General features: G+C 41.6%; 1 protein-coding gene across 5 annotated transcripts in view; it reads left to right on the plus strand.

Moving 5' to 3' along the window:
* KCNMA1 (potassium calcium-activated channel subfamily M alpha 1) overlaps positions 1–24,801 on the plus strand; it is a 747,896-nt gene that overhangs the window by 419,923 nt on the left and 303,172 nt on the right. For all 5 annotated transcript variants that reach the window (XM_027129781.1, XM_027129778.1, XM_027129780.1 and 2 more), the window contains exons 4-5: positions 21,384–21,477; positions 22,326–22,437. In XM_027129781.1, the coding sequence (XP_026985582.1) occupies positions 21,384–21,477; positions 22,326–22,437 (206 nt within the window). The remainder of the gene's footprint in view (positions 1–21,383; positions 21,478–22,325; positions 22,438–24,801) is intronic.

Raw genomic sequence — 24,801 nt, forward strand, 5'->3', positions numbered from 1 at the left:
TTTTGCGGTACGCAGGCCTCTCACTGTTGTGGCCTCTCCCGTTGCAGAGCACAGGCTCCGGACGCGCAGGCTCAGCGGCTATGGCTCAAGGGCCCAGCCGCTCCGCGGCACGTGGGGTCCTCCCGGACTGGGGCACGAACTCGTGTCCCCTGCATCGGCAGGCGGACTCTCAACCACTGCGCCACCAGGGAAGCCCTGTATATATTTTTTGAGCCTCCTATCACCACAAATAGAATACTAGCCTGACACCTGGCTAAGGTAAAATGAAGCAGGCAAATAACTGATTATTTTGTTATTATAACTTGGTCTTGAAATAGTTTCAAGAAGTTGCAAAACAGTACAGAGTTTCTGTGCACCTTTCCTTCACTGAGAGTACTGTATATTACACAGCTGTAGTATGTTGTTAAAACCAGAAAACTGACATAGGCACAATATTCTTAACTCACATACTGACCTTTTTTGTGTTTCTGCCAGCTGTTAGAAGCACTTTTTTTTTTCCTGTATAGTTTGAGGACCTTTTATCGCATGTTTTTATATTTTTAACCTCCCCAGTTAGAATACAGAACTCTTCCATCAGCACGAAGAAATTCCCTTGTGGGAAACTAAATTTTAAAAAAAGATCAATAAATTGAAAAACATACACCAACATTTTTATAAGGTCACATTAGTGAATTTTAAAATTAGTACTAATTAAATTAGTACTAATGGTACTAATTTTAAAATGACAGATCGAGGTTTGAAAGCCACTAAAAACTATTGTAATTCAATTGACTACTTGTGAATACAGTATATGTGGGTTTTCTTAAAAAATCACTTTTTCAACTCTCCAAATAAAAGCATCTTCGAACCGTAGTCCTTCTGTTGATCAAGATGGAAACTTGCTGTCTACTGAAAAGTTTTTCTTACCGTGTCATGTTCACCTGAAACCACAGGTGGATGGGTACATATGGATGTACACACAGTTATCACTGCTTCTTGGCAGGAGCACAGGTTGGCCAGGAGCAGGTGAAGCAGACCTACTTGCTGAGTTTCTGGGGAAGACATTTCAGAACATGGGCAGGAGCTCTTAGCTCTTGCGATTTTCCAGTTGGTTTCCATCCCATAAGTACCAGGAGGGCAACCTGGGGAAGGTGATGAGGCCCTAATGCTCTACTTCGTATTGTGTAGAAGAGTTAGGGCTAACACCTTCTCTGCTCATTTTCCAAAGAACTTGGTTAGCAATGCCACCAAACCCTCACACTCCACTGCCTCTTAAATGCCTGGCAAATCCTGTGTACACTGAGGCTGCTACGAGCATGACAAACTGTTTTTCCTTCACAGAGTCCTGTTTTTTATGGGTTTAGATATCCTCAGATCCCAGAGGGTTGCCTAAGAATATGAATTCTGGGAGGCGTAGCTTTCTTTTGGTTTGAGTCAAGACAGCAAGAGGGAAGATACCACTTTCGATAGTATATACTTTCACTTGAAAAAAGGGAAAACGTACCAAGTTATGTTTGATGCTCACTTAACTTTCAAGAAGAAGGGTCGTGGGGACCCTGTACCCTCAGCTGATGAAGCAGAAACAGTAAGGTTTTGTTTATATGCCTGTTGTGACCATGTGATCATGCTTGTCTGGTGGATTTTCATTTGTTCCAAATCCATTCTCATTTGGAGTTTCCGTGAAGCTAGGACAAGCGTACAAATGCTGACATGGGGAAAATGAACCCTCTGCCCTCAGACATGTGAAGAAAACATGATAAACTAAACTCATAGTAGGAACACAGACTTACCACACTCTCTTGAAATGAGGCCATGCCTTCCCAGATGATCCTGACCATTTCCTGGAGTGTCTGCTAACCAGCACAGTAAAAGTCGCTTTAGAGAATATCAGTCTGTTTCCCTAAAACTAGCAGAGTGCAGGTCACAGAAGAAGAAGCCCGGAGAAATTTGTTGAATGAATGTATGGACTGTTGTCTTTTCGTTCAAAACTATAGAGTGTTTTTGAAAACATTCAACTTAAACTTTCAGGTTTTTAATCAATAAAAGGGAATAAATTGTGGTCAAGTGGAAAGAGCTGCATCTTGAGGTGTGAGAAAGGGGGTGCTGGGAGGAATCTACTGGTGTCCATCCACCTATTCCAGGGGTCCTGGTGGATGTCCAGCTCTCCCTGAGTACGTAAGCTTGAGAGCATGCCCTGCTCATTCACATGGGGCCTGAATCCCCTCTCATGGCTGTAATCACACGTGCAGGAAAAGTGAAGGCTGAGCTCCAGAACATTTTAAGAGGAATACTATCTCTGGTCAGCACCAGGAGGGAGAAATCCACCATCCTCTGAGATATGTTCAATGTGTCAGGGATCACAAGAGACAAAGGGGGAGGATAAAAGAAAACAGATGTTATGTAGAGTAGGCTGTTCCCAAGAAAGCAGTCCTCAGGTATGGCCTGTGGCCTTGGTATCAGAGGGGGGTGTGATGGGCCCCTGCTGAATCAGTAGTATTTTTATTTATTTAAAAAGAACTTTAAACTCCTATTATTATTTTTGCTGTTCAATTGATTTTGATAAAAACACTTTTGGGAAATCTCACCTGTAATTAAGTTTCCATGAAATGGTCAAGGTATATGGGGTGAACTCACTTCTGACCTGCCATGCATGCTAAGATGATGAAAAGATGACTCCCCTTGGGAGTGGGTTTAAATTCAGAGTCATGGGTGGCTTTTGGGGTCATAGTAGCATAGAGTTACCTACCCTTTCACCACCCAGAGCTTTCATGACTGTTGGGATCCTTCAATGCCATGTTATGCCTTGGGAGTCACCATGAGCTCTGTAACCAACGTGTTAAGGATGTTGGCGCTTAACTGTCTGTATTTATCTGACCAGCTCAGCTCTGCTTCTGTAACGAACCATAACCCAGGAAATCATGGTGTGTATCTTCATGTAACTGATGCATTGCTTCTCCTGAATTTTCAAAACATCAATGTTAAAGAGCCTAACGAGGTTATCTGTTGACACAATATACATTATAACAAGACCTGCATATGAAAGGATGGCCAGGGAAACCATCTGGTCAGAGTAACGACCAGTTCTATCCTCCCCTTCCCTCCTCTGCCTCTCCCCTCCTCATCCCCAAAGCTGCCTCTTCTCGTGCGTAATGCCAGTGCTCTGTACAGTGTTCTGTTTAGAGTGGTTTGAACATTTTTCTGCCCGTGTCCTTCATTGCTGAAGTAACTCCCCTCTCTCATGTCGACTCTTACCCAGGAGCCGCACTGCAGACTCTCTGATGTAGGTCTTTTCTGCATGGCAGCTAAGGCCAAGCTGTGATTTTCATTGCATGATGCAACGTCACCCTTTCGGTTGTCGCCTCCAGGTTAACCAGATCCTTTCCCTGCACTGCCCATGCATGTTGCGTTCTTCCCCCCCCGGGCCCGGACCTGAATGTAGTGAGTGCCGGGTGCATGCATGCGGCGAGCATTCTAATACAATGAAGTTCTGGGATTTAAGGTTCTCTTTGCATATCTTTGAGGGCCCCCAGTTTGCTGTGATACCACAAAGGCCTCTCAGTCCCTTGAAAAATCTAGCTTAGAACCTTGGGAAAGAGAGAGATGAAGCTTCTGTTTTTAGGGATGTGCTGAGCAAAGGCTAACAATGAGGAATTTAGAAGTGAGGGTCAGGTTTCCAAGTAACAACTTACCTACAGTCCTTTAGATGCCCAGCTCTGCATGGGTGGGCCCAAAGTGACCAGAGTTACAGTACCTTATCACATCTTCCTGAACATTATTACCTTGTTTGCTTTTGCTTAGATCCAATAATTTAGATCTAATCTTTTGCTTAAATGTAAATGTATATACTTAAAAAAAAAAAAAAACTTAAGCTAACTGTCCTGGGGAATACAATCATGGACCTTTCTCTTAAATTATCGTGTAAACAGGAATGCCACTAATTCAGCTTTAAAAGACATGCAATGGTAGTACTAAAAAGGAATATCGTGTTCATTGAAGCATGTTGGCACTGTATTTACATTATTAATTTATAATTGTGATCATTTTCTCTCTTTGAAATATATTTTTGCCTTAGGACTTATGGCTTTCTTTAAAAATGTTCTTTTTTTTTTTTTTTTTAACATGTTTTTGTCTCCTCGTTTTTACTCTCCTTTATTCTCAGAATGAACTTTTATATAGCATACTTGTCAGGATCTGTTTTCTTACTGGAATTTTTTTGTTATTTCATATAAATAGAAACATTTTAGATGTACGTTGGCTGTAAATTGAGAAAGATGACAGGTGGGCATTAGCAAGCTCTGATAATCCTAGGGTATGAACGAGGGTTCCTAGAGATTCCTGGTGGTACTAGCTTGCCAGCGCCCATTAGATTAAAAGTATGCACTAAGCAGTGATAATGACACAAAATTGAAGGCTTTGTATCCTGTCTTTATTTTTCCCTCATGAATTGTGATTTCTGCATATCTGGGGGATTTAGCTGATTGAAGCTCTTGCCACACCTTTTCCCCCTCTATTCTGTTAAACATGTCCTACTCGCCCTATAGAAATAGGCTTTACTTAGAATTTCATAACATGCCCTTTTGGTAGCCAGCATAAAGGTCCTTTGAATGGAAGCATTTCCCTTTCTGAAAGGAGCTTAGATGGAATTATTGTGCAGACCTGTGCAGAGCAGGTGATGCTGACCGGCATGTTGAAATGCTCTCACTTGCCCAAGCTTTCATCTGGGAGTTTGCGAAATGAAACAACTGATCCTTCATGTGAGGTTCTGCAGCAGAGACCCATTCCTCTGTCTCTGAAAAGCACAGTGCTTCTGGATAAAATGAAAGGATTTCTGAAACCCAACATAGAGTGAGGTAAGTGGATCCATTCATAGAGACAAAGGAGAAAATCATAAGGAATCAGATTTCTAGGGGCTTCCCGAATCCCTCCCAGAGATGGTTTTATAGTGATAGGGAAAACAACTCTGGAGAAAGTCAAAAATACGGCAGTAGAATTAAAAAGAGGACCTGCAGAAGGAAGGAAGGAAAAAGAAACTTCACCCATTGAACATGTAATTCATGATATTCCTTTCTAAATTTGGATCCAAAAGTCAAGTGGACACCACTGATATGGTAGAAAGAGCTCTTCTTTTCTGAGGCATGAGCAGAACTATTTTGATAAATAAGTGATTTCCAATGTTAACTGGAAGCAAGCAGGAAAGAAAAAAATGAAGGAAAAGAAATGTCCCAAGAGATAAGAAGTTGTTTTCATGAAGTAGTTAAGAAGGGTATTAAAAAAGTGTATACTTGAAGATATGCTTGTGAAATCATAGGATTTAACAAGTTGTTACCACTTTACTTGCTAGTGATGATGATTTGTTTCTAAGGTAACTTGATAGTCCAGGGTGACATTGGTCTCCATGGCCCAGGTTGCTTTATGACATTCCTAAGGAGTGACGTCTGCTTTGTACTCAGCAGACTCAGGACTTCTAATCGGCAATATCTCAGACTCTCCTTTTTGGCCGTGAGGCGGCTGGGCTCTCAACAAAACTCCTAAATAGGAATACTTGCAAAACTTTCATGCCTCAGCTGGCGGCCAAAGACAGAGCTAAGACACAGCTATTTTAATTCCTTGTGTAATAAAGGTATAATTGTTTTCTATGCCAGATGTCAGAGAGACGTGTACCAGATCTTTCTCTGTGTCTCCTTAAAAACAACAAACGAAAAAAAAAACCACAGGATGTCAGAAATAAAGCTAACATAATTATCCCTTTAGCATCACATATACATCCATGTGTAGCTTTTAACAAATGTCAGGGTCCTGGTGGTGAATATATATGTTATGTGACAGTGTTTTCTAGTCTTCAAAGTGAAATGACAGGTAAATGGGACAACTGCTCTTTACATAGATTTTTTTTCCCATTATTTTTTCCCGAAGGGTCTTGGGCCTCCTACAGTTGGTGCCTGGCAGGTCCTCAGTGTTGGCATTCTTTGTCACTGTAGCCCTTTGAATGAGACCACTGAGGGGACTGCTTGCCATTCTGCTTGGGTCCTGATGTGGCTGGGGGAATAGCAGGGTTGAAACTGTAGTAGGTCTCTTAGGCGGCCAGTGGAATATTGTATTTCATCAAAGAGAACAGGAAGGGGAGCTGTCTCATGCATCCTTATTACGCCCATCTGGTTAGACTGCCAGACTGGGACCCAGTACAGGCTTCCCCACTCTAAGTCCTGGCAGGTAGACCCACGGCAAGGAGGCATTGCCAAGGTCAGGCTGTCCAGGTGTACTGAGATTATGTTGGGGAGGAAGACAGGGATGGAAACATAGGGCATAAGCTAAATGGGAGACTAATGAGTGCCCAGGAAATGCCCCGAAGAGTCCAGGACAAACATCTGAAGAAGACTTAGAGAAGAATTTTGAAGTCTGCACCCAATAACAGCCCAAAGAGGTCCACGATGATTTGAAAACCTGTTATGCTGTAGAAATCCCAACCCACCTGCCCAACCTTGCCCTTGATGGGCCAGCCTTTGTCAACAGAGGGATCATGCTTTTTCTGAGGAGCCTCTCTGCAATCAGGAGAGCTTCTTCTGTGGGGAGCTTTGAGGCTGAAGCACCTTGGGACTGTGTCCCAGGCTGTTCCTCAAGGTTGCTCTCTCCTTAAGAAACAAGCACACCAGGCAATTGCTCCTCAATGTCTAGAACCTGATGATTAGTTATAACTAGTTAGAGATGGTTGTTTATGGGCCTCTTAAGTCAGGTATGATGATATTTAACATCCAGAAAAAAAAGGCATTGGAGGCAGAGGCAGTGGTGGGATGAATACTCAATTCTTCCTTCCTCAAGTCTAAGCTTTCATAGGCATGAGAGGAGTAGGACTCTAGGGGTCAGAGGTACTGCCCCACCTCCCCCATGCCAGGCACTATGTCTGGGTTCCTTCTTCTCCATTCAGACCTGGGACTTCTTTTTGCCCCCTTCTTCTCCCCATTTCTAATCACCTCACCCAGGCTGTCCAGTTTTGTGGATGGCCCCAGATGAGGTTGGAGTTGGATAGAGAGCAGACATCTGTGCTGGAAAGCTATAGATATGCACACAAGTGTGTGTCCACCCATAGGTACCACCCCTCACCTGTACATGGTTCACTGACCCTGCCCTTAAAGAACTCAGTCTGTTTTGTAATATTTGTGCGTGAGTATATACACACCAAGGCTGTTTGAATTATCTACTCCATCATGTCCTTCCACTAGAAAAACAAGAGTTCACTATAGAAGAACTGGCTCGAGTCAGTGGAGGTAGGGAAACAAGGGAGTAAGAATCAGTTGGCACAAGCCTCTTAGATAGCCTCATCCACCAGAGGGCAGACAGCAGAAGCAAGAGGTACTACAATCCTGCAGCCTGTGGAACGAAAACCACATTCACAGAAAGATAGACAAAATGAAGAGGCAGAGGACTGTGTACCAGATGAAGGAACAAGATAAAACCCCAGGAAAACAAGCAAATGAAGTGGAGATAGGCAACTTTCCAGAAAAAGAATTCAGAATGATGATAGTGAAGATGATCCAGGACCTCGGAAAAAGAATGGAGGCAAAGATCGAGATGATGCAAGAAATGTTTAACAAAGACCTAGAAGAATTAAAGAACAAACAAACAGAGATGAACAATACAATAACTGAAATGAAAAATACACTAGAAGGAATCAGTAGCAGAATAACTGAGACAGAAGAACAGATAAGTGACCTGGAAGACAGAATGGTGGAATTCACTGCCGTGGAACAGATAAAGAAGAAAGAATGAAAAGGAAGACAGCCTGAGAGACCTCTGGGATAACATTAAACACACCAACATTGGCATTATACAGGTCCCAAAAGGAGAAGAGAGAAAGAAAGGACCCAAGAAAATATTTGAAGAGATTATAGTCGAAAACTTCCCTAACATGTGACAGGAAATAGCCACCCAAGTCCAGGAAGCGCAGAGAGTCCCATATAGGATAAACCCAAGGAGAAACAGGCTGAGACACATAGTAATCAAATTGACAAAAATTAAAGACAAAGAAAAGTTATTGAAAGCAACAAGGGAAAAATGACAAATAATGTACAAGGGAACTCCCAAAACAGCTGATTTCTCAGCAGGAACTCTACAACCCAGAAGGGAGTGGGACAATATATTTAAAGTGATGAAAGGGAAGAACTTACAACCAAGATTACTCTACCCGGCAAGCATCTCATTCAGATTCGATGGAGAAATCAAAAGCTTTACAGACAAGCAAAAGCTAAGAGAATTCAGCACCACCAAACCAGCTCTACAACAAATGCTACAGGAACTTCTCTAAGTGGGAAACACAAGAGAAGAAAAGGATCTACAGAAACAAACCCAAGACAATTAATTAAGAAAATGGTAATAGGAACATTCATATCAATAATTACCTTAAATATGAATGGATTAAATGCTCCAGCCAAAAGACACAGGCTTGCTGAATGGATACAAAAACAAGACCCATATATATGCTGTCAACAAGAGACCCATTTCAGACCTAGGGACACATACAGACTGAAAGTGAGGGGATGTAAAAAGATATTCCACGCAAATGGAAATCAAAAGAAAGCTGGAGGGCTTCCCTGGTGGTGCAGTGGTTGAAAGTCCGCCTGCCGATGCAGGGGACATGGGTTCGTGCCCCGGTCCTGGAAGATCCCACATGCCATGGGGCGGCTAGGCCTGTGAGCCATGGCCGCTGACCCTGCGCATCTGGGACAGGCCACAACAGTGAGAGGCCCGCGTATGCAAAAAAAAAAAAAAAAAAAAAGAAAGACGGAGTAGCAATACTCAGACAAAATAGACTTTAAAATAAAGAATGTTATAAGAGACAAGGAAGGACACTACATAATGATCAAGGGATCAATCCAAGAAGAAGATGTAACAATTATGAATATATATGCACCCAACATAGGAGCACCTCAGTATATAAGGCAAATGATAACAGCTGTAAAAGAGGAAATCGACAGTAACACAATACTAGTGGGGGACTTTAACACCTCACTTACACCAATGGACAGATCATCCAGACAGAAAATTAATAAGGAAAAGCAAGCTTTAAATGACACAACAGACCAGATAGATTTAATTGATATGTATAGGACATTCCATCCAAAAACAGCAGGTTACACTTTCTTTTCAAGTGCACATGGCACATTCTCCAGGATAGAACACATCTTGGGTCACAAATCAAGCCTTGGTAAATGTAAGAAAATTGAAATCATATCAAGCATCTTTTCCGACCACAATGTTATGAGATTAGAAATCACTTACAGGGGAAAAAAACATAAAAAACACAAACACCTGGAGGCTAAACAACATGTTACTAAATAACCAAGAGATCACTGAAGAAATCAAAGCAGAGATCAAAAAATACCCAGAGACAAATGACAAGGAAAACATGATGATCCAAAACCTATGGGATGCAGCAAAAGTGGTTCTAAGAGGGAGTTTTATAGCAATACAATCCTACCTCAAGAAATAAGAAAAATCTCAAATAAACAATCTAACCTTACACCTAAAGGAACTAGAGAAAGCACAAACAAAACCCAAAGTTAGCAAAAGGAAAGAAATCATAAAGATCAGAGCAGAAATAAATGAAATAGAAACAAAGAAAACAATAGCAAAGATCAATAAAACTAAAACCTGGTTCTTTGAGAAGATAAACAAAATTGGTAAACCTTTAGCCAGACTCATCAAGAGGGAGAGGACTCAAATCAATAAAATTAGAAATGAAAAAGGAGAAGTTACAGTGGACACCGCAGAAATACAAAACATCCTAATAGACTACTACAAGCAACTCTATGCCAATAAAATGGACAACCTGGAAGAAATGGACAAATTCTTAGAAAGGTATACCCTTCCAAGACTGAACCAGGAAGAAATAGAAAATATGAACAGACCAATCACAAGTAATGAAATTGAAACTCTGATTAAAAATCTTCCAACAAACAAAAGTTTAGGATCAGATGGCTTCACAGGTGAATTCTGTCAAACATTTAGAGAAGAGTTAACACCCATCCTTCTCAAACTCTTCCAAAGAATTGCAGAGGAAGGAACACTCCCAAACTCATTCTACAAGGGCATCACCCTGATATCAAAACCAGACAAAGATACTGCATAAAAAGAAACTTACAGGCCAATATCATTGATGAATATAGATGCAGAAATCCTCTACAAAATACTAGCAAACAGAATCCAACAACACATTAAAAGTATCATACACCATGATCAAGTGGGATTTATCCCAGGGATGCAGGGATTCTTCAATATATGCAAATCAATCAGTGTGATACACCATATTAGCAAATTGAAGAATAAAAACCATATGATCATCTTAATAGATGCAGAAAAAGCTCTGAGAAAATTCAACACCCATTTATTATAAAAACTCTCCAGAAAGTGGGCATAGAGGGAACCTTCCTCAACATAATAAAGGCCATATATGACAGACCCACAGCAAACATCATGCTCAATGGTGAAAAACTGAAAGCATTTCCTCTAAGATCAGGAACAAGACAAGGTTGTCCACTTTCGCCACTATTATTCAACATAGATTTGGAAGTCCTAGCCACGGCAGTCAGAGAAGAAAAAGAAAAGGAATCCAAATCGGAAAATAAGTAAAACTGTCACTGTTTGCAGATGACATGATACTATACATAGATAATTCCAAAGATGCCACCAGAAAACTACTCGAGCTAATCAATGAATTTGGTAAAGTTTCAGGATGCAAAATTAATGCACAGAAATCTCTTGCATTCCTATACACTAACAAAAAAAGATCAGAAAGAGAAATTAAGGAAACAATCTCCGTCACCATTGCAATAAAATGAGTAAAATACCTAGGAATAAACCTACCTAAGGAGGTAAAAAGACCTATACTCAGAAAAGTATAAGACACTAATGAAGGAAATCAAAGATGACACAGACAGGTGGAGAGATATACCATGTTTTTGGATTGGAGGAATCAATATTGTGAAAATGACTATGCTACCGAAAGCCATCTACAGAGTCAGTGCAATCCCTATCAAATTACCAATGGCATTTTTCACAGAACTAGAAGAAAAAAATCTTAAAATTTGTATGGAGACACAAAAGAGCCCAAATAGCCAAAGTAATCAGAAGGGAAAAAACTGGAGCTGGAGGAATCAGATTCCCTGACTTCAGACTATACTACAGAGCTACAGTAATCAAGGGAATATGGTACTGGCACAAAAACAGAAATAGAGATCAATGGAACAGGATAGAAAGCCCAGAGATAAACCCACGCACCTATGGTCAACTAATCTATGACAAAGGAGGCAAGGGTATACAATGGAGAAAAGACAGTCTCTTCAATAAGTGGTGCTGGGAAAACTGGACAGCTACATGTGAAAGAATGGAATTAGGACACTCCCTAACACCATACACAAAAATAAACTCAAAATGGATTAAAAACCTAAATGTAAGACCAGACACTATAAAACTCTTAGAGGAAAACATAGGAAGAACCTAAATCATAGCAAGATCTTTTTTGACCCACCTCCTAGAGTAATGGAAATAAAAACAAAAACAAATGGAACCTAATGAAACTTAAAAGCTTTTGCACAGCAAAGAAAGCTATAAACAAGACAACCCTCAGAATGGGAGAAAATATTTACAAATGAATCAGCGGACAAAGGATTAATCTCCAAAATATGTAAACAGCTCATGCAACTCAATATTAAAAAAACAACCCAATCCAAAAATGGGCAGAAGACTTAAATAGACATTTCTCCAAAGAAGACATACAGATGGCCAAGAAGCACATGAAAAGCTGCTCAACATCACTAATTATTAGAGAAATGCAAATCAAAACTACAATGAGGTATCACCTCACAACAGTTAGAATGGGCATCATCAGAAAATCTACAAACCACAAATGCTGGAGAGGGTGTGGAGAAAAGGGTACTGTCTTGCACTGTTGGTGGGAATATAAATTGATACAGCCACTATGGAGAACAGTACGGAGGTTCCTTAAAAGACTAAAAATGGAATTACCATATGACCCAGCAATACCATTCCTGGGCATATACCGTGAGAAAACCATATTTTAAAAAGACACATGCACCCCAGTGTCCATTGCAGCACTATTTACAATAACGAGTCATGGAAGCAACCTAAATTCCCATCGACTGATGAGTGGATAAAGAAGTTGTGGTACATATATACAATGGAATATTACTCAGCCATAAAAAGGAACGAAATTGGGTCATTTGCAGAGACTTGGATGGACTTAGAGACTGTCATACAGAGTGAAGTTAGAGAAAAACAAATATCATATATTAACACATATATGTGGAATCTAGAAGAAAAAAAAAAAGAATCAGTTGGTCAGGACTCCTCAGACAGTTTGGTGAAAACTGAACCAGCACTCATTTGGCAAGACTCTGTTTTATGTAGTAGCTTAACTGATTTATTCCATAAAAGTTTCTGGCAAATATTAACAGTAATTCCACTCTGGTAACAACTGTGATTGAAATAATTGTAGTTTGTAGATAAGCTGGAGAAAACAAGCATTAGTGGGTAGGTTGTCTTGGACATCATTCCAAGAGTCCAACGGTGAAGAAATACATAATCTATGGACATAGAATTGGAAGAGATATTTAGAAGACCTATGACTGGTTCATCCCCCTGCCTCTCCTACATCCATGCTGAGCCAACCAGGCAAATGAAAACTCTTTCCTCTGCTCAAGACCTGGAAAAAGGAGAATACACAATGTTGTGTGGCCCCTCATTAAAATGACTCATGGCTTTCTCTGCCGGGAGATCTTGGTTAATTATTTGGTATTTATGAGACTTGTATGGCTGCCTTCGTGGAAATATCATTTTCCAGGTGTTGCTTTTTTTTATATTACCCAAAATGAATGCTGTAATATAGAGAATCACACCAGATGTCAGCTCACTGCAAATCCTGTTGGGCATTTGAATTATATCGCAATACCTGATAAGGAGGCAATAAAGCAGATACAAAAAAATAGAATGTGAAATAACTGATTCTGTCAGTTTTTGTTCATTTGGATGATTGCCTTTTGGGGCATTTTTCTACAAACAGTTCTTATTTTCATTATTGTTATTACCTTGGTTTTTAAGATAACTATCACTTGTTCAGTAATTAGTCTTCACTCATTATCCGATTTCATTCTCACAACAGCCTTTGAGGTTTGATCCTTATCTCCAGTTTCCAGATGAGAAAACCAAGGCTTGGAGAGGTCAGATTATGTGCCCACAATCGTACAGCTAGTAAGTGATAGAGCTGGGGTCTCTTCCACTGAACTCCAAAACTACCTAAACCTGCTAACCACTCGAGGTCAACTCACATTTTGCTGTTGATTTACACACTTGGGTGCATTAGTGAATAAAAAGGTTTGGGATGAAGGTGAGAAGGAGCACCTAAGCTCAGATAGGTATATTGAATTTTTTTTTAATTATTATTATTTTTTTTTGCGGTATGTGGGCCTCTCCCTGCTGTGGCCTCTCCCGTTGCGGAGCACAGGCTCCGGACGCGCAGGCTCAGCAGCCATGGCTCTCGGGGCCCAGCCGCTCCGCGGCACGTGGGATCTTCCCAGACTGGGGCACGAACCCGTGTCCCCTGCATCGGCAGGCGGACTCTCAACCACTGCGCCACCAGGGAAGCCCAAATTGAAATTCTTTGAGAAAATTTAGAAGAGCTCCACAAAAAGTGACAGAGATTTCATGAAAACAGATGGTCTCTGTGTTTCATTGAGAAATCCAATGTGTAAGGAACTGACATCTTTTGTTCTCTCCAACAGCGATCTGTGTCATTTTCTTTGTCTCCTAGAAGAATGCTTAATTATTAGGACTCATCATTCAGGTAGATACCCTGAGCCATAGAACTGCTTTGAAGTCCACTGCTGTCATAGTTCCACGGTTCTCCAGATCACTCAGAGCTCAAGAAGACAGAGCACATAGGCTTCCAGAGAGCAGTGAGGGTTTATATACTACCTCTCCATTTGTTCCAGTGCATTTCAACATGACCCTAATGAGATATATGCTTGTGGCTGTTGGATTACATCTCATCAACTGAGCAGAGGCATAATTAGAAGCCTGCTGCTGTCAGAAAGTTTAATAGGCCGATTGATACAAACCCATAACTGAAGATTTCCCAGCAAAGCCATTTAACCAACTGGCTGGAGATCATGATACAGCAGTACTGCAAGTAACAAAAAGTGTTTTCTATTCACATTAGAACCATTGCAAGGTCTAAGAAAAGTGTTTTATGATAAAACAAAGGGCCCATTCTGATGTTATCAGTAGTATTGATGAATGATTGAACAAAAACTTACCCATCAGCAATAACAGCATCTTAGAAGGTAACGACTTCAAGATGTTCTATGATAAAATCACAATGATGGGGAACAGAAGAGGCCAGCTTCTGTTTGGTAAAACTAATAAAAACTACACAACTTACTGAATACATGCCCCACCCAGTATAAACGCCAAAGCACCAACATTGGAAAGATTAGCTCTTAAGTACACAGCTCTGTCAAGGGAATTAAAATGTAGGCACTGGGAAAAGCCACCAGATAGAAAGCTTTCAACTTGGATCTATTCAAGACCTGGGCAGTCCTGAGGTGCTGTCCAGTTTAGAAGACAATATTCTACGTAAAGATTCTTGCTTTCTCAATGACTAATTAGTATTACACCATTCACACAAAATCCACGATTGTTATTAGCTTGCAAGATATTTTTGCAATACCTAAAATTATATGAATAATAAAATTGATTTCTAATTTGGAGTACATTGTAAAGACTCGCCTCCCTTTTAAAATGTCTTGGTCTCAAATATTCTGATTAGCTAGGTGCTTTTATTTCTATTTTGTGAGCAGGAAAACCAAAGCACTTTGCTTATCCAATGTATCCTAATGTTATCAGGAAAATCTCAAATCACTTAGATTTACTACCTCTCCTTTGCAGGTAGGTTTCTTAATATCCATGATTATATAATGTCATTTTTCTATATTTTGATTGAATGGAATGGGATGCAAAGCTTATTTATTGTCTAATCCATGATTAGAAGTGTTAAAAGTATCTAAATATTATCATCCATTACCATATATATATATATATATTTTTTTTTTTTTTTTTTTTTTTTTTTTTTGCGGTACGCGGTCCTCTCACTGTTGTGGCCTCTCCCGTTGCGGAGCACAGGCTCCGGAAGCGCAGGCCTAGCGGCCATGGCTCACGGGCCTAGGCGCTCCGCGGCATTTGGGATCTTCCTGGACTGGGGCACGAACCCGTGTCCCCTGCATCAGCAGGTGCACTCTCAACCACTGTGCCACCAGGGAAGCCTTCCATTACCATATTCATTCTTTTTCTTCTAGAATTAAGAGAGGCTGAGGCATCCATCTTTAGGCAGCTGGATAACTAGGAGTTATTTCTCTATAAGCAGAGGAACTTAGGCTCAGCAGACAGGGTCAAGCTGCATGACACCACTACCATTCAGGGTCCCAGGAAGGACTTTTGGGGATTAGTAATGTCCCACATGACAGTCTTTACAGAGGAGGGTTAGGTACAGGTTAGAGAGTTCAGCTTCCTCTGAATTTTCCCAGACCATTCGATGAACACATACATGTTTTTCTAGGGCAGTTTTCCCTCTTCCCACAGTCAGTCATACCCCATTGTCAACCCCTGTTGCTTTTATGTAAGCTCCATGGCAGTCCCTGTGGATAGCGGATACCATGTCTTATGCTTCCTTTTCCTCTCCAAGGATATGGCAAATTATCTGGAAAAGGAAGGTGGTATGGCAGAAAGGATACTGGGTCTGTGTCCCAACTCTACCGCTTAGCTACGTGATCTTGGGTAGGTTTCTGAGCCTCTGCTTCTCTGTCTGCAAAATGGGGATTAGAACAAAATGTCTGCTACTATATACTTTGCAAAGTTGTGAGGACCAAATGCAATAGTATGTGTAAACTCTATACAATCGCCAGGTATTATTATATTGAATTGAATGAGGATCAACATTCCGAGACAGTTAAGAATTCCTTGCTCCTAGTGCTATAAGAATTCAGAGATGGGAGAGTTCAGTGAGGGCAGGAGTAATTGGCCGTGCTGTGCCTTTTGGTTGGCCTTGAAAGCTGCCTGAGGTTTGAACACAAAGAGGGAGGAGCATTTGAAGAGGCCACAGCAGAAGCGTAGAGGTAAAATTAGGAATATGCGGGGTGTCACATGCATGAAATTATGAAGATACCAGCTTGTGGCAGCAAAGGGCTTTGACGTGGAGCGCGGTTGAAAATGGGAGATACAGGGTGAGGCTAGGTTTTAGAGGTTTTTCTCAGCCAGACTTGGAATTGATGCATGAGGCAGGAGAGAGCCATGATGGTGGATGAATGACACCTTTTTTTTTTTTTTGACACCTTTTAATTAAATTAATCCGGCAACATTGCAGAGGCGAGACTAGGAGAAGAGTCTGGAATCATGAAGCTTATTGTATTGATTCACGTCCGTAGCGTGTGAGCCTGAACTCTGGTGGTCCATAATCCTGGTGGGAATTGAGAAGGCTCCATCCAATTTAAAAAGGGACTCACCACAAGAGTGAGGAGAATTTAAATGTTGGAAATTATTTCACAAAGTGCTATTTTGTTCCTCAGCTAGTCCCTTCCCTCTCATGTGGTTATTTATTAAATTATCTCGGATATTTGCTGCTGCTGCTGTTCCTAAAATGCTTAACATTTCTTTCTCCCTCATAAATGACGGTCTCCACAACCTCTCCCAATCCAGCCCTCATCATTTTTCCTTTTAATCTTAAACTAAAAATGTGCTCCTCAGGCACTGTCTGGTTGTTAATTGGAATGTCATTGGTGAAGCTTGCATGGTGGCATCATAATTACTTCCCTCTATTGTCTTAATTCCGCACCACCCCCATCGCCCTGTTCACATCTGAAAATGATAGTCTCTATTCAACCCCTTGATCTCAGCACTTAGTTAAGCGGTAGGCAGGTGGTTGTCTGGGGATGGGCTGGAACGCTTAATCCTCTTTGTTCAGGTCTGAATAGGAGTCACCTTGAGCAGCAACACCTGTAAGGAGTGTGTAGTTGCAGGAAAGTTCTTCAAGAGCTGTGGTTCTCAAAGTGGGTTCCCCGGCTCAGCAGCAGCATCTGGGAAATGCAGATCCTCAGGACCCCATACCACGCCAGCTGTATCAGGAGCTCTGGGGGTGGGGTCCACCAGTGTTTTAGCAAGCCCTCCAGGTGCATGCTAAAGTTTGAGAAGCACTGTTCTGGAGAAATATTTTCAAAGGGTTGGAAAGCCAGCCTCAGAGAGTTAGGAAAACAGACTTCAGAAAATACCAGGGAGGTTTTAGAGGCTGAGAAGAGAGGCAGTTACTTCCTTCTTGGAGATGTTACAGGCATCACAACTGCTAGAAGTGAGATTTTTGTCCTTAGCCCCCTGCCCGTTAAAAGAAAACCTGGGTAGTCATTGCTTGCCTCATACTTTGGAAAGATAAGTTCTGAAGTCAGTCTTCAAGAAGGGCTGTTGGATCTCCCTGCTCAAAGGTCTTCGTGGGATACTGTATCGTTAAATAGGTGAAAAAAGAGATATATTTCCCACTTGGGTGAGTCTCATTTTCCTCTGTAGAGACATCTAAATACTTAGGTTATGCTTACTTGATGGTCAAGAGGAAATAAGGGTTCGTATTCCAACCTGTTCTACGCTGAAAGTTTATCCCATCAGGAGCAGCTTTTTATTGAGGTTCTTTTGAAGGTGCCCCAATCATAGAGTCCTGATCAAAATGCTAAATTTGCCTAAGGTTTTAGTATCACACTTGATCCATGGACTATGGGAGCCTAGTAATGAACAGTCCATCAGCTTACCAAGTATCTTATCTTCTCTAATTAGTAAGTCATTAGTTAACCAAGAGCAATTTAGGGAAAGTCAGTTCTCCTACCAGGTCTAGTGTTTTTATCTCAGTTCTTAAAACTCTTATTTATTTATTTTTTTTCTGTTGGCAACGTATGTCCATAAAAAGCCTGTTCTGATGTGGGCATGCCTCATCAGAATGGCGATCCACATTTAAATGTGTAATTCAGAGTCACTTTCCTTTGTAGAAAAAAATAAAGTGATTTTTAGCTCTTAAAATTTCTGACAAGGAACTCTTCTATTTTACACAAGAAGGAAGAGTTTGTATTTCATTCTCCGTCCTACAATGAGCATTAATCATTAAGATAAAGTCTCTTTGGGAGGAAAATAAATCCTGGCTGATATGGCCAATCCTTTTGTTGTTGAATTCTGTATTTTCTTTTTATAAGATCAATGAACTTCTCCCTGGGTTGTTTCCATTTGGGGAATGAAACGATGGGGCTTTAGAATCTCTGCTCTGTGGTCTTTGATTGTGTGACTCCATGGACTAAAGGCACTCAGAGGATTTATCTTAGAGGGGATCCTGATAAACCGTTCTGATGCCACTTGAGAAAACTAGGCAGGACATTTCTTCTTGGGCTCTTACGGCAAGCAGGAAAGAGCTGAGAGAGATAGAAACCAGACTCCCCGATCACTCTGGTCCTACTGGGTTCCTGGGGGCTGGCCCTCTTCTGTTGCAGAGTTTGCTGCTTCTCTCTCCCTTCTTCATCTTAGTGAAGTGGCTCACGTTACTGGTGAGCTTCAGCCAGAGGGAAAGCCTCCAGCACCAGCAGCATAATTTACTTCCTTTATTGTTTCAGCTCAAAGTCTGAGACTCAAGGAATGATATAAAAGGATGATTAAATCAGTTCTCTAAAGTTTTGAATAAAAGACTAGAGAAAAGGTCTATTTTGGTTTCAACATTGTTCTCTGTTAGTCAGGAGTGCTGTTGAGGTATATTTTTCAACAGAGTGTCCTTTAGCATCAAGCCCTCTCATTGCTACCTTTAGGGATGGGCAGTATAGGAGGGAACAGCAGAAATGACAGGGAAGTCAAGAAACAGTGCAAATAACTTGCTACAGCCTAATTCCTTATACTCTTTCAAACATCTACTTCCATTTGTGTCGAACCGAAATATCCTCAATGGCATTGAGCTAACACCTCTTCCCCCACTGTTCCATTCTCTTCCACAGCCTAGCAAATACTCTCCCTGCTCGATGTATTTCAAGGTTACTACGAAATTAACTACAGAAGCAATGGAATTAATAGGAGCTAGGGAACTCATAGGGCCCTCAAATATACCACCAGTAAATATTGTGAGAGCAATAGTAAGGTTATTGTGTGGCCTTGGTGAAGTGATACTGGGTTTTCCATAATAGACTTGAGAACCAAGACTTTCTCTCCGTCCCCTAAATTGTGTATCCATCAGTCTTGATGAAAACGAATTTATAATGCACAGCTAAGTCACTGCTGGCACAAGGGAAGACATGAGTGCAACACAGTATTTACCAACAGACCCCCCCCATCCTCAATCTCTCTCCTCTCCTCTCCTCTCTCTCTGTCTCTCTCTCTCTGTCTCTCTCTCTCTGTCTCTCTCTCTCTGTCTCTCTCTCTCTCTCTCTCTCTCACACACACACACACACACACACACACAAACACTGTTTACTCTTCACTACTTCTGTAGCACGTCATACCAGTGGCTTACATAGCACAGAGCTGCATTGTCTCTTCATCCCTTGGGATCTGTAGTGGACTTCTGGTCAACCTAGTTCATGTACTTCTTTTCCTTGCAGCTAGAGTAGCTAAGAACTCTGACACATGTGGACCTTGTGGGTCTTGTTCTTGAAACAAAACAAAATGCCATCATGGCTTGGGAATTGTAAAAGTGTCAGTTGTTAACCCCAGGCCTGAATTCTCCTTTTTTCATTGAATCAATACCTGAGTAGGAGGCCAGGCAAAGAGCAGGGTGGGCTGTGGTGTTGAGTCTCTTTTGTTCCTGCCTCCTTACAGCATTGGACTAAGCAAACTCCATGCTGTCTCTCCTCCCACTTTCCCTTAGTGAAAACCTAGCAGTTGCCTTTTCCTTTATGCAAGAACGGTTTTTCAGTGTTTGTTTTCTGTTCAGTCCGCTTAGTGTGTAAATGCAAATGTAGATTCCTCTTCATGCTTGTCCGGAGGCTTTTCCACGTATTTGTGACTTGGGAGATGACAAAGGGCATGTTTGACTTGTAATACAGATGAAGAATGGATAAATCCGGTGCATGTAACATGATCGGAGAATCCCACAGACGGACTCACCCTGCCTTTAAGTGGGCCCTGCATTCTCATACTGCACAGATTCCTGCCTGTTGAACAGCCAAGCACTGCCGTTACAGAAGTACAACTATACTAACTGGTATCGTGTACAGCAATTTCCGAAGTGGTGATACTCGGAAATCCTCCATCCTGCACTTCTCAAGCTAGCCCTCTCCTGGCCCGGAGGTCCATGTTGCTTCCCATCTAGGGAAAGTATTTTACTTCTCTCCATCCTCCCTTCTTTCCCTCACCTCACCTTCTTGATGTTGCTGGCCTGAGTAGAACCATGTGCTTACTGATAACAGTATACTGTGACCTTTCATTCCCAGCTTTGAAAGGCTTGTGAGGCTTTCCTGCTTCCCACCCAGCCCAGACCTTGGGACTTTTCACACTCGATCCTCTGATCAGTTTGATGCAGGAAAGCACATGGAAGCCATGTACCAGTTTGTATAGTCGTACACTTTCGAACTGCCTACTCTTGAACAAAGTAGAGTGTGCTGGGGATTCGCACTGGCTGCTTGACACACGCAAAGGCAATTAACCTGCATGCCAAAAAAAAAAAAAAAATTAACCCTTAGAGTACTGCTTCAATATATTGGTTTAATGGTCTTGAATTTTACCAGTTGGGCAACGCTTCTTTCCCCAGATCAGAGTGCTGCATTTAAGTCCATATTTAGTCTAGCCAGAACATCGAGGAGGATCCTCTCCTCCACAGCTTTTCTGAGATGCTCCTGGGTCCTTTCTTACGAATCAACTGATGGCTTTTAAAAGGTCTAAAACACAGCCATTGTGTTTAATTGAAAATGGGCTTCATTTCTAATGTGCCGGAGAGTAGGAGGGACTGCTTTAGCTTACGTTTGTGTCCTCTAAAAGAAGTCAGTTCTTTAAGGGTTAATATGAAATTGAGGAATTCGGTGGTTTCTTCTGCTTGTCCTTCCTCCACGGTGTCTGCATGATCCTCTTTAGATTCTTAGCTCAACTGTTGAATGTTGATGAACATAGTATATGTATAAAATGATGAAAACAATAAAAGAACAAAAGACTGTATGGTTGAATGGAAAGACCCCCTGGCAATGCTTGCTTGATGATCACAGGGGATAGAAAGACCAAATGTTTTATCTTATGAACGTTCATTTTGTCCTCTCCCCCAAGCACCACCACTGCACAGCAACGTGGAAGACTTGACGATGCTTTTCATTTACCTCTTGCTTTTTCTTCTTCCTGTCTAATAGCCCAATAGAATCCTGCCAGAATTTCTACAAAGATTTCACATTACAGATCGACATGGCTTTCAACGTGTTCTTCCTTCTCTACTTTGGCTTGCGGGTAAGTTTGAACAGCACTGCTCAGTAGCACAATGAGGCATGCACATCTTACACCCAGGGACCATTCCACATCAGCCATCCGCTCCCGCAGGCAAGAGGAAGCCCAGTGTTTCCAGGGGAGACGATAGATCCGCATTCTGATTTTCTGCGAGAGAGCCCTTTCCTTAGCTCAGCATTACCTGAAGTACCTGTTAATTTTGTTCCGAGCAGGAGAAATAGGCATTGAAATAACTATTACACCTCTACTGGTCTACCGCTTTTCATCTCTCTAGTCACGCATGAATGCATGGTTACCTTAAATAGGAGGGAAGAAAACCTTCTTCTCTTAAGATTATGCTTATCAGTGCTCACTTAGCTGAATCCTGAGAGAACAGTGGGTTGTGAGGGTTGAATCAAGGGGCTAGATGGGCAGAATTTGCGGCTTGGGGGATTTATACTAGACCCTGTTTATGAAGGGAGCTGTACAGAATGTAGATTACAGAGATTGTGTGTGTGAATGAATGCATACATATATGCTTTATCTATAGTTATATTTATATTAGAGACTTTAAGAAAGGTGAGATAATTCAAACTTCCCTATGATGCCGTTGAAAACCACAGAAAAATATACTACCTGATCTTTCCCCAAGGCTAACGTAGCTTACAGTCAGTCTCTAGAAAAGACTAGAGAGTGTATGCAAATTCGAAGACAAAAATAGCCTGTGATTGGTATAGATATAAGAAGAATATAAACTCTCCCTCCAGGCCCCCGTGAAAAAGCAAAACGTACCCTTTGGCAAAAGAGTATAGTTTGAATGCCGGCACCATGCTTCTCATTTTTTTTTCTCTCTTCTTTTTTCTTTCCCCCAGTTTATTGCAGCCAATGATAAGCTGTGGTTCTGGCTGGAAGTGAACTCTGTAGTAGATTTCTTCACGGTCCCCCCCGTGTTTGTGTCTGTGTACTTAAACAGAAGTTGGCTTGGTAAGTCAATCTCTCTTCCTTCCCTCTTACTGGTTTCTGCGCCATGGCTGAAATATAGAATCTGGTGCATGTGGGGTGCATCAGAGGACTGGGAATCCACAGAAGGAAAGTTTTGTGGATTCATATGAACAACTCCTGGAGTTTTAGAAGTTGACGGTGAGAGTCCTCTTGGAAGCAAGCAGTAGCCCAGAAGGATGTGTACAGTGAGTGCTTCAGAGAATGTTTTATCATTGTGGAAGCCCAGCGGCCATCACTGTCACAGCCAGTACCTCTTCATTCATGGTTCTGTCACTTTTCATTCAACTGGGAGTCAGGACTGGATGAAGAAGCCCATGGGCACAAGGCCAGCTTTCTGAGTAGCTGATTCAGGTGCCCCAGAAGGCCTGCCTGCCAAAGTTAGCTTCTGTCTGCTGCTTAGTTTTGTGATGAGTGGGTCCTGCATGGTTTCTTTAGAGTTGTGAGTTCCCTTATGGGGTGGGAGATGAGGTAAGAGTCTAGGGTCACCCTCACCTTGAGGGAGATCAAGCTCCTTTCCTGTGTTAAAGGAAGAGCTTTTGCTGGAGCTGTGTTCACACCTCACTTCCTGTGTCTGCTTGGCAGGTCACTTCCTGTGTCAGGATTAGGACAATTTGATGGGAAAAGTAACTAGCTCAGAGGATGGTCATGACAGCCAAAGGCTTAGAGAGACAGCTTCAGGGTTCTCTTTGCCACACTGAATAATTTCCTCAGAGTGTTCCTGCTGTCATGGGTCTACAGGGGAAGAGGGGAGACTGAAACAGGACTCAGAGGACTAGTTGTGGGATCCTTCTGTCTTTATTTTCAGAAATTTTGGGTCTTAACCTATTTTTTCCAAAGTAATATATATATATATATGTATACATGTATGTGTGTGTGTGTGTGTGTGTGTGTGTGTATATATATATATATATATATAATATCAACATTCAAAGATGCATAATGAAAATATTAAGTGTCTCTTCCGCCCGCATCCATCACTGCCCTCTCCCTGGGATGCTCAGCGTTATAGACTTTCACATCTTCATGCTGATTTCACCACAAACACACACGGATGTGCACACATAATCGTGTTTTAGAGGTGGTGGTCTTTGTACAAAATCATTGTATCAGTCACATTGCACTGCAGTTTGGCTTTCTTACTAACTGATAAGTGACAGCCATCCCTTCAGCTCTGTAGTGATTCATTTTACAACAACTGCACCCAATCCCATACGTTGCTGTAGTGCATTTATTCAGCCGTGATCCAAATGATGTACCACATGATCGTTTTCTTTTCTGCTATGAACAATGGTGTAGTCAACACTCTCATCCACATATCTGTACAATTCTATCTCTAGACAGAATTCCTGGAAGAGGACTTGCTGGATCAAAGAGAATGTATATTTTCGTTTGTGAAGATATTAATGGGGAACTTTTCAAAAATGTTGTATCAAGATATGCTTCTGCTAGCAGTATGTTTTGATGTCCTTGCTAGCACTGTGAATTTATTATATACCTAGTATCAAGTATTTTAAAAATAAGTACCTTTTATATACAATGTATGCAGTAATCAGATACATACATGTATGTATGTATCTCTGTGTGTGTATCTTTTTTGGATTCTCTTTTCTACTAGTTTTCTCATTAGCATTGTATTCAGTTGCTCAATGGAAATGTCTTCCTTCCTGATCTGAGGGGTGCTTGCTTAGATGGGGTTTTCTTGCCAGCACGATGAGACCGTTAGAGCTGCACACCAATCTGAGAAACATCCTGAGTGTTTGTTTGTTAATTTGCTCTGGTGCCTAGGGTCCCAGCCATTTCAGCTGAGCTCTTAACCAGCCTTGTGACCTGAGGAACTCACTCTTCTTCCCTCAGCCTGTTGTTTTTCATCTGTGAAATAGAGGTTGGGTTAGACAATCGCTAAGGTTCTTTCATTTCAGAAAATCTCTAAGCCTCTTGCATCATTCATGGGAAATTTGAGAAAATTTGGAATCTTGGTTGTTGCAGAGGACTGGGAACTTAGTGAATTAAATCACCAACGTACCTGGGTCAAGATTATGTATGGACTGCTAACCGGGGCTCTTTCTAAGCCATCCTGTTGTGAAGAGTTCACACAAACACACCCCCAAACAAATAGACAAGGAACGAAGGAAGGGAGAGAAGGAGGAAGGGAGGAAGAGAGTGGGAGGGAGGAGAGAGAGAGAAAGAGAGAGAAGAGTGGAGGGGGGAAAGGAAGAAGGAAGGAGGAAGAAAAGGAATCTGCCTTCTCTTCCTGGCTGTGTTCTAACGCCTCTGTGCACTTGAACAACCACTCACTTTTCTGGACCCTCAGTTTTCCCATCAGAAAAATGGGGAGGTTTAGACTAA

This window comes from Aethalodelphis obliquidens, unplaced genomic scaffold (genome assembly GCF_003676395.1).
Source record: "Aethalodelphis obliquidens isolate GAN/ISIS:26980383/991018 unplaced genomic scaffold, ASM367639v1 scaffold37, whole genome shotgun sequence".
Lineage (NCBI taxonomy): Eukaryota > Metazoa > Chordata > Mammalia > Artiodactyla > Delphinidae > Aethalodelphis > Aethalodelphis obliquidens.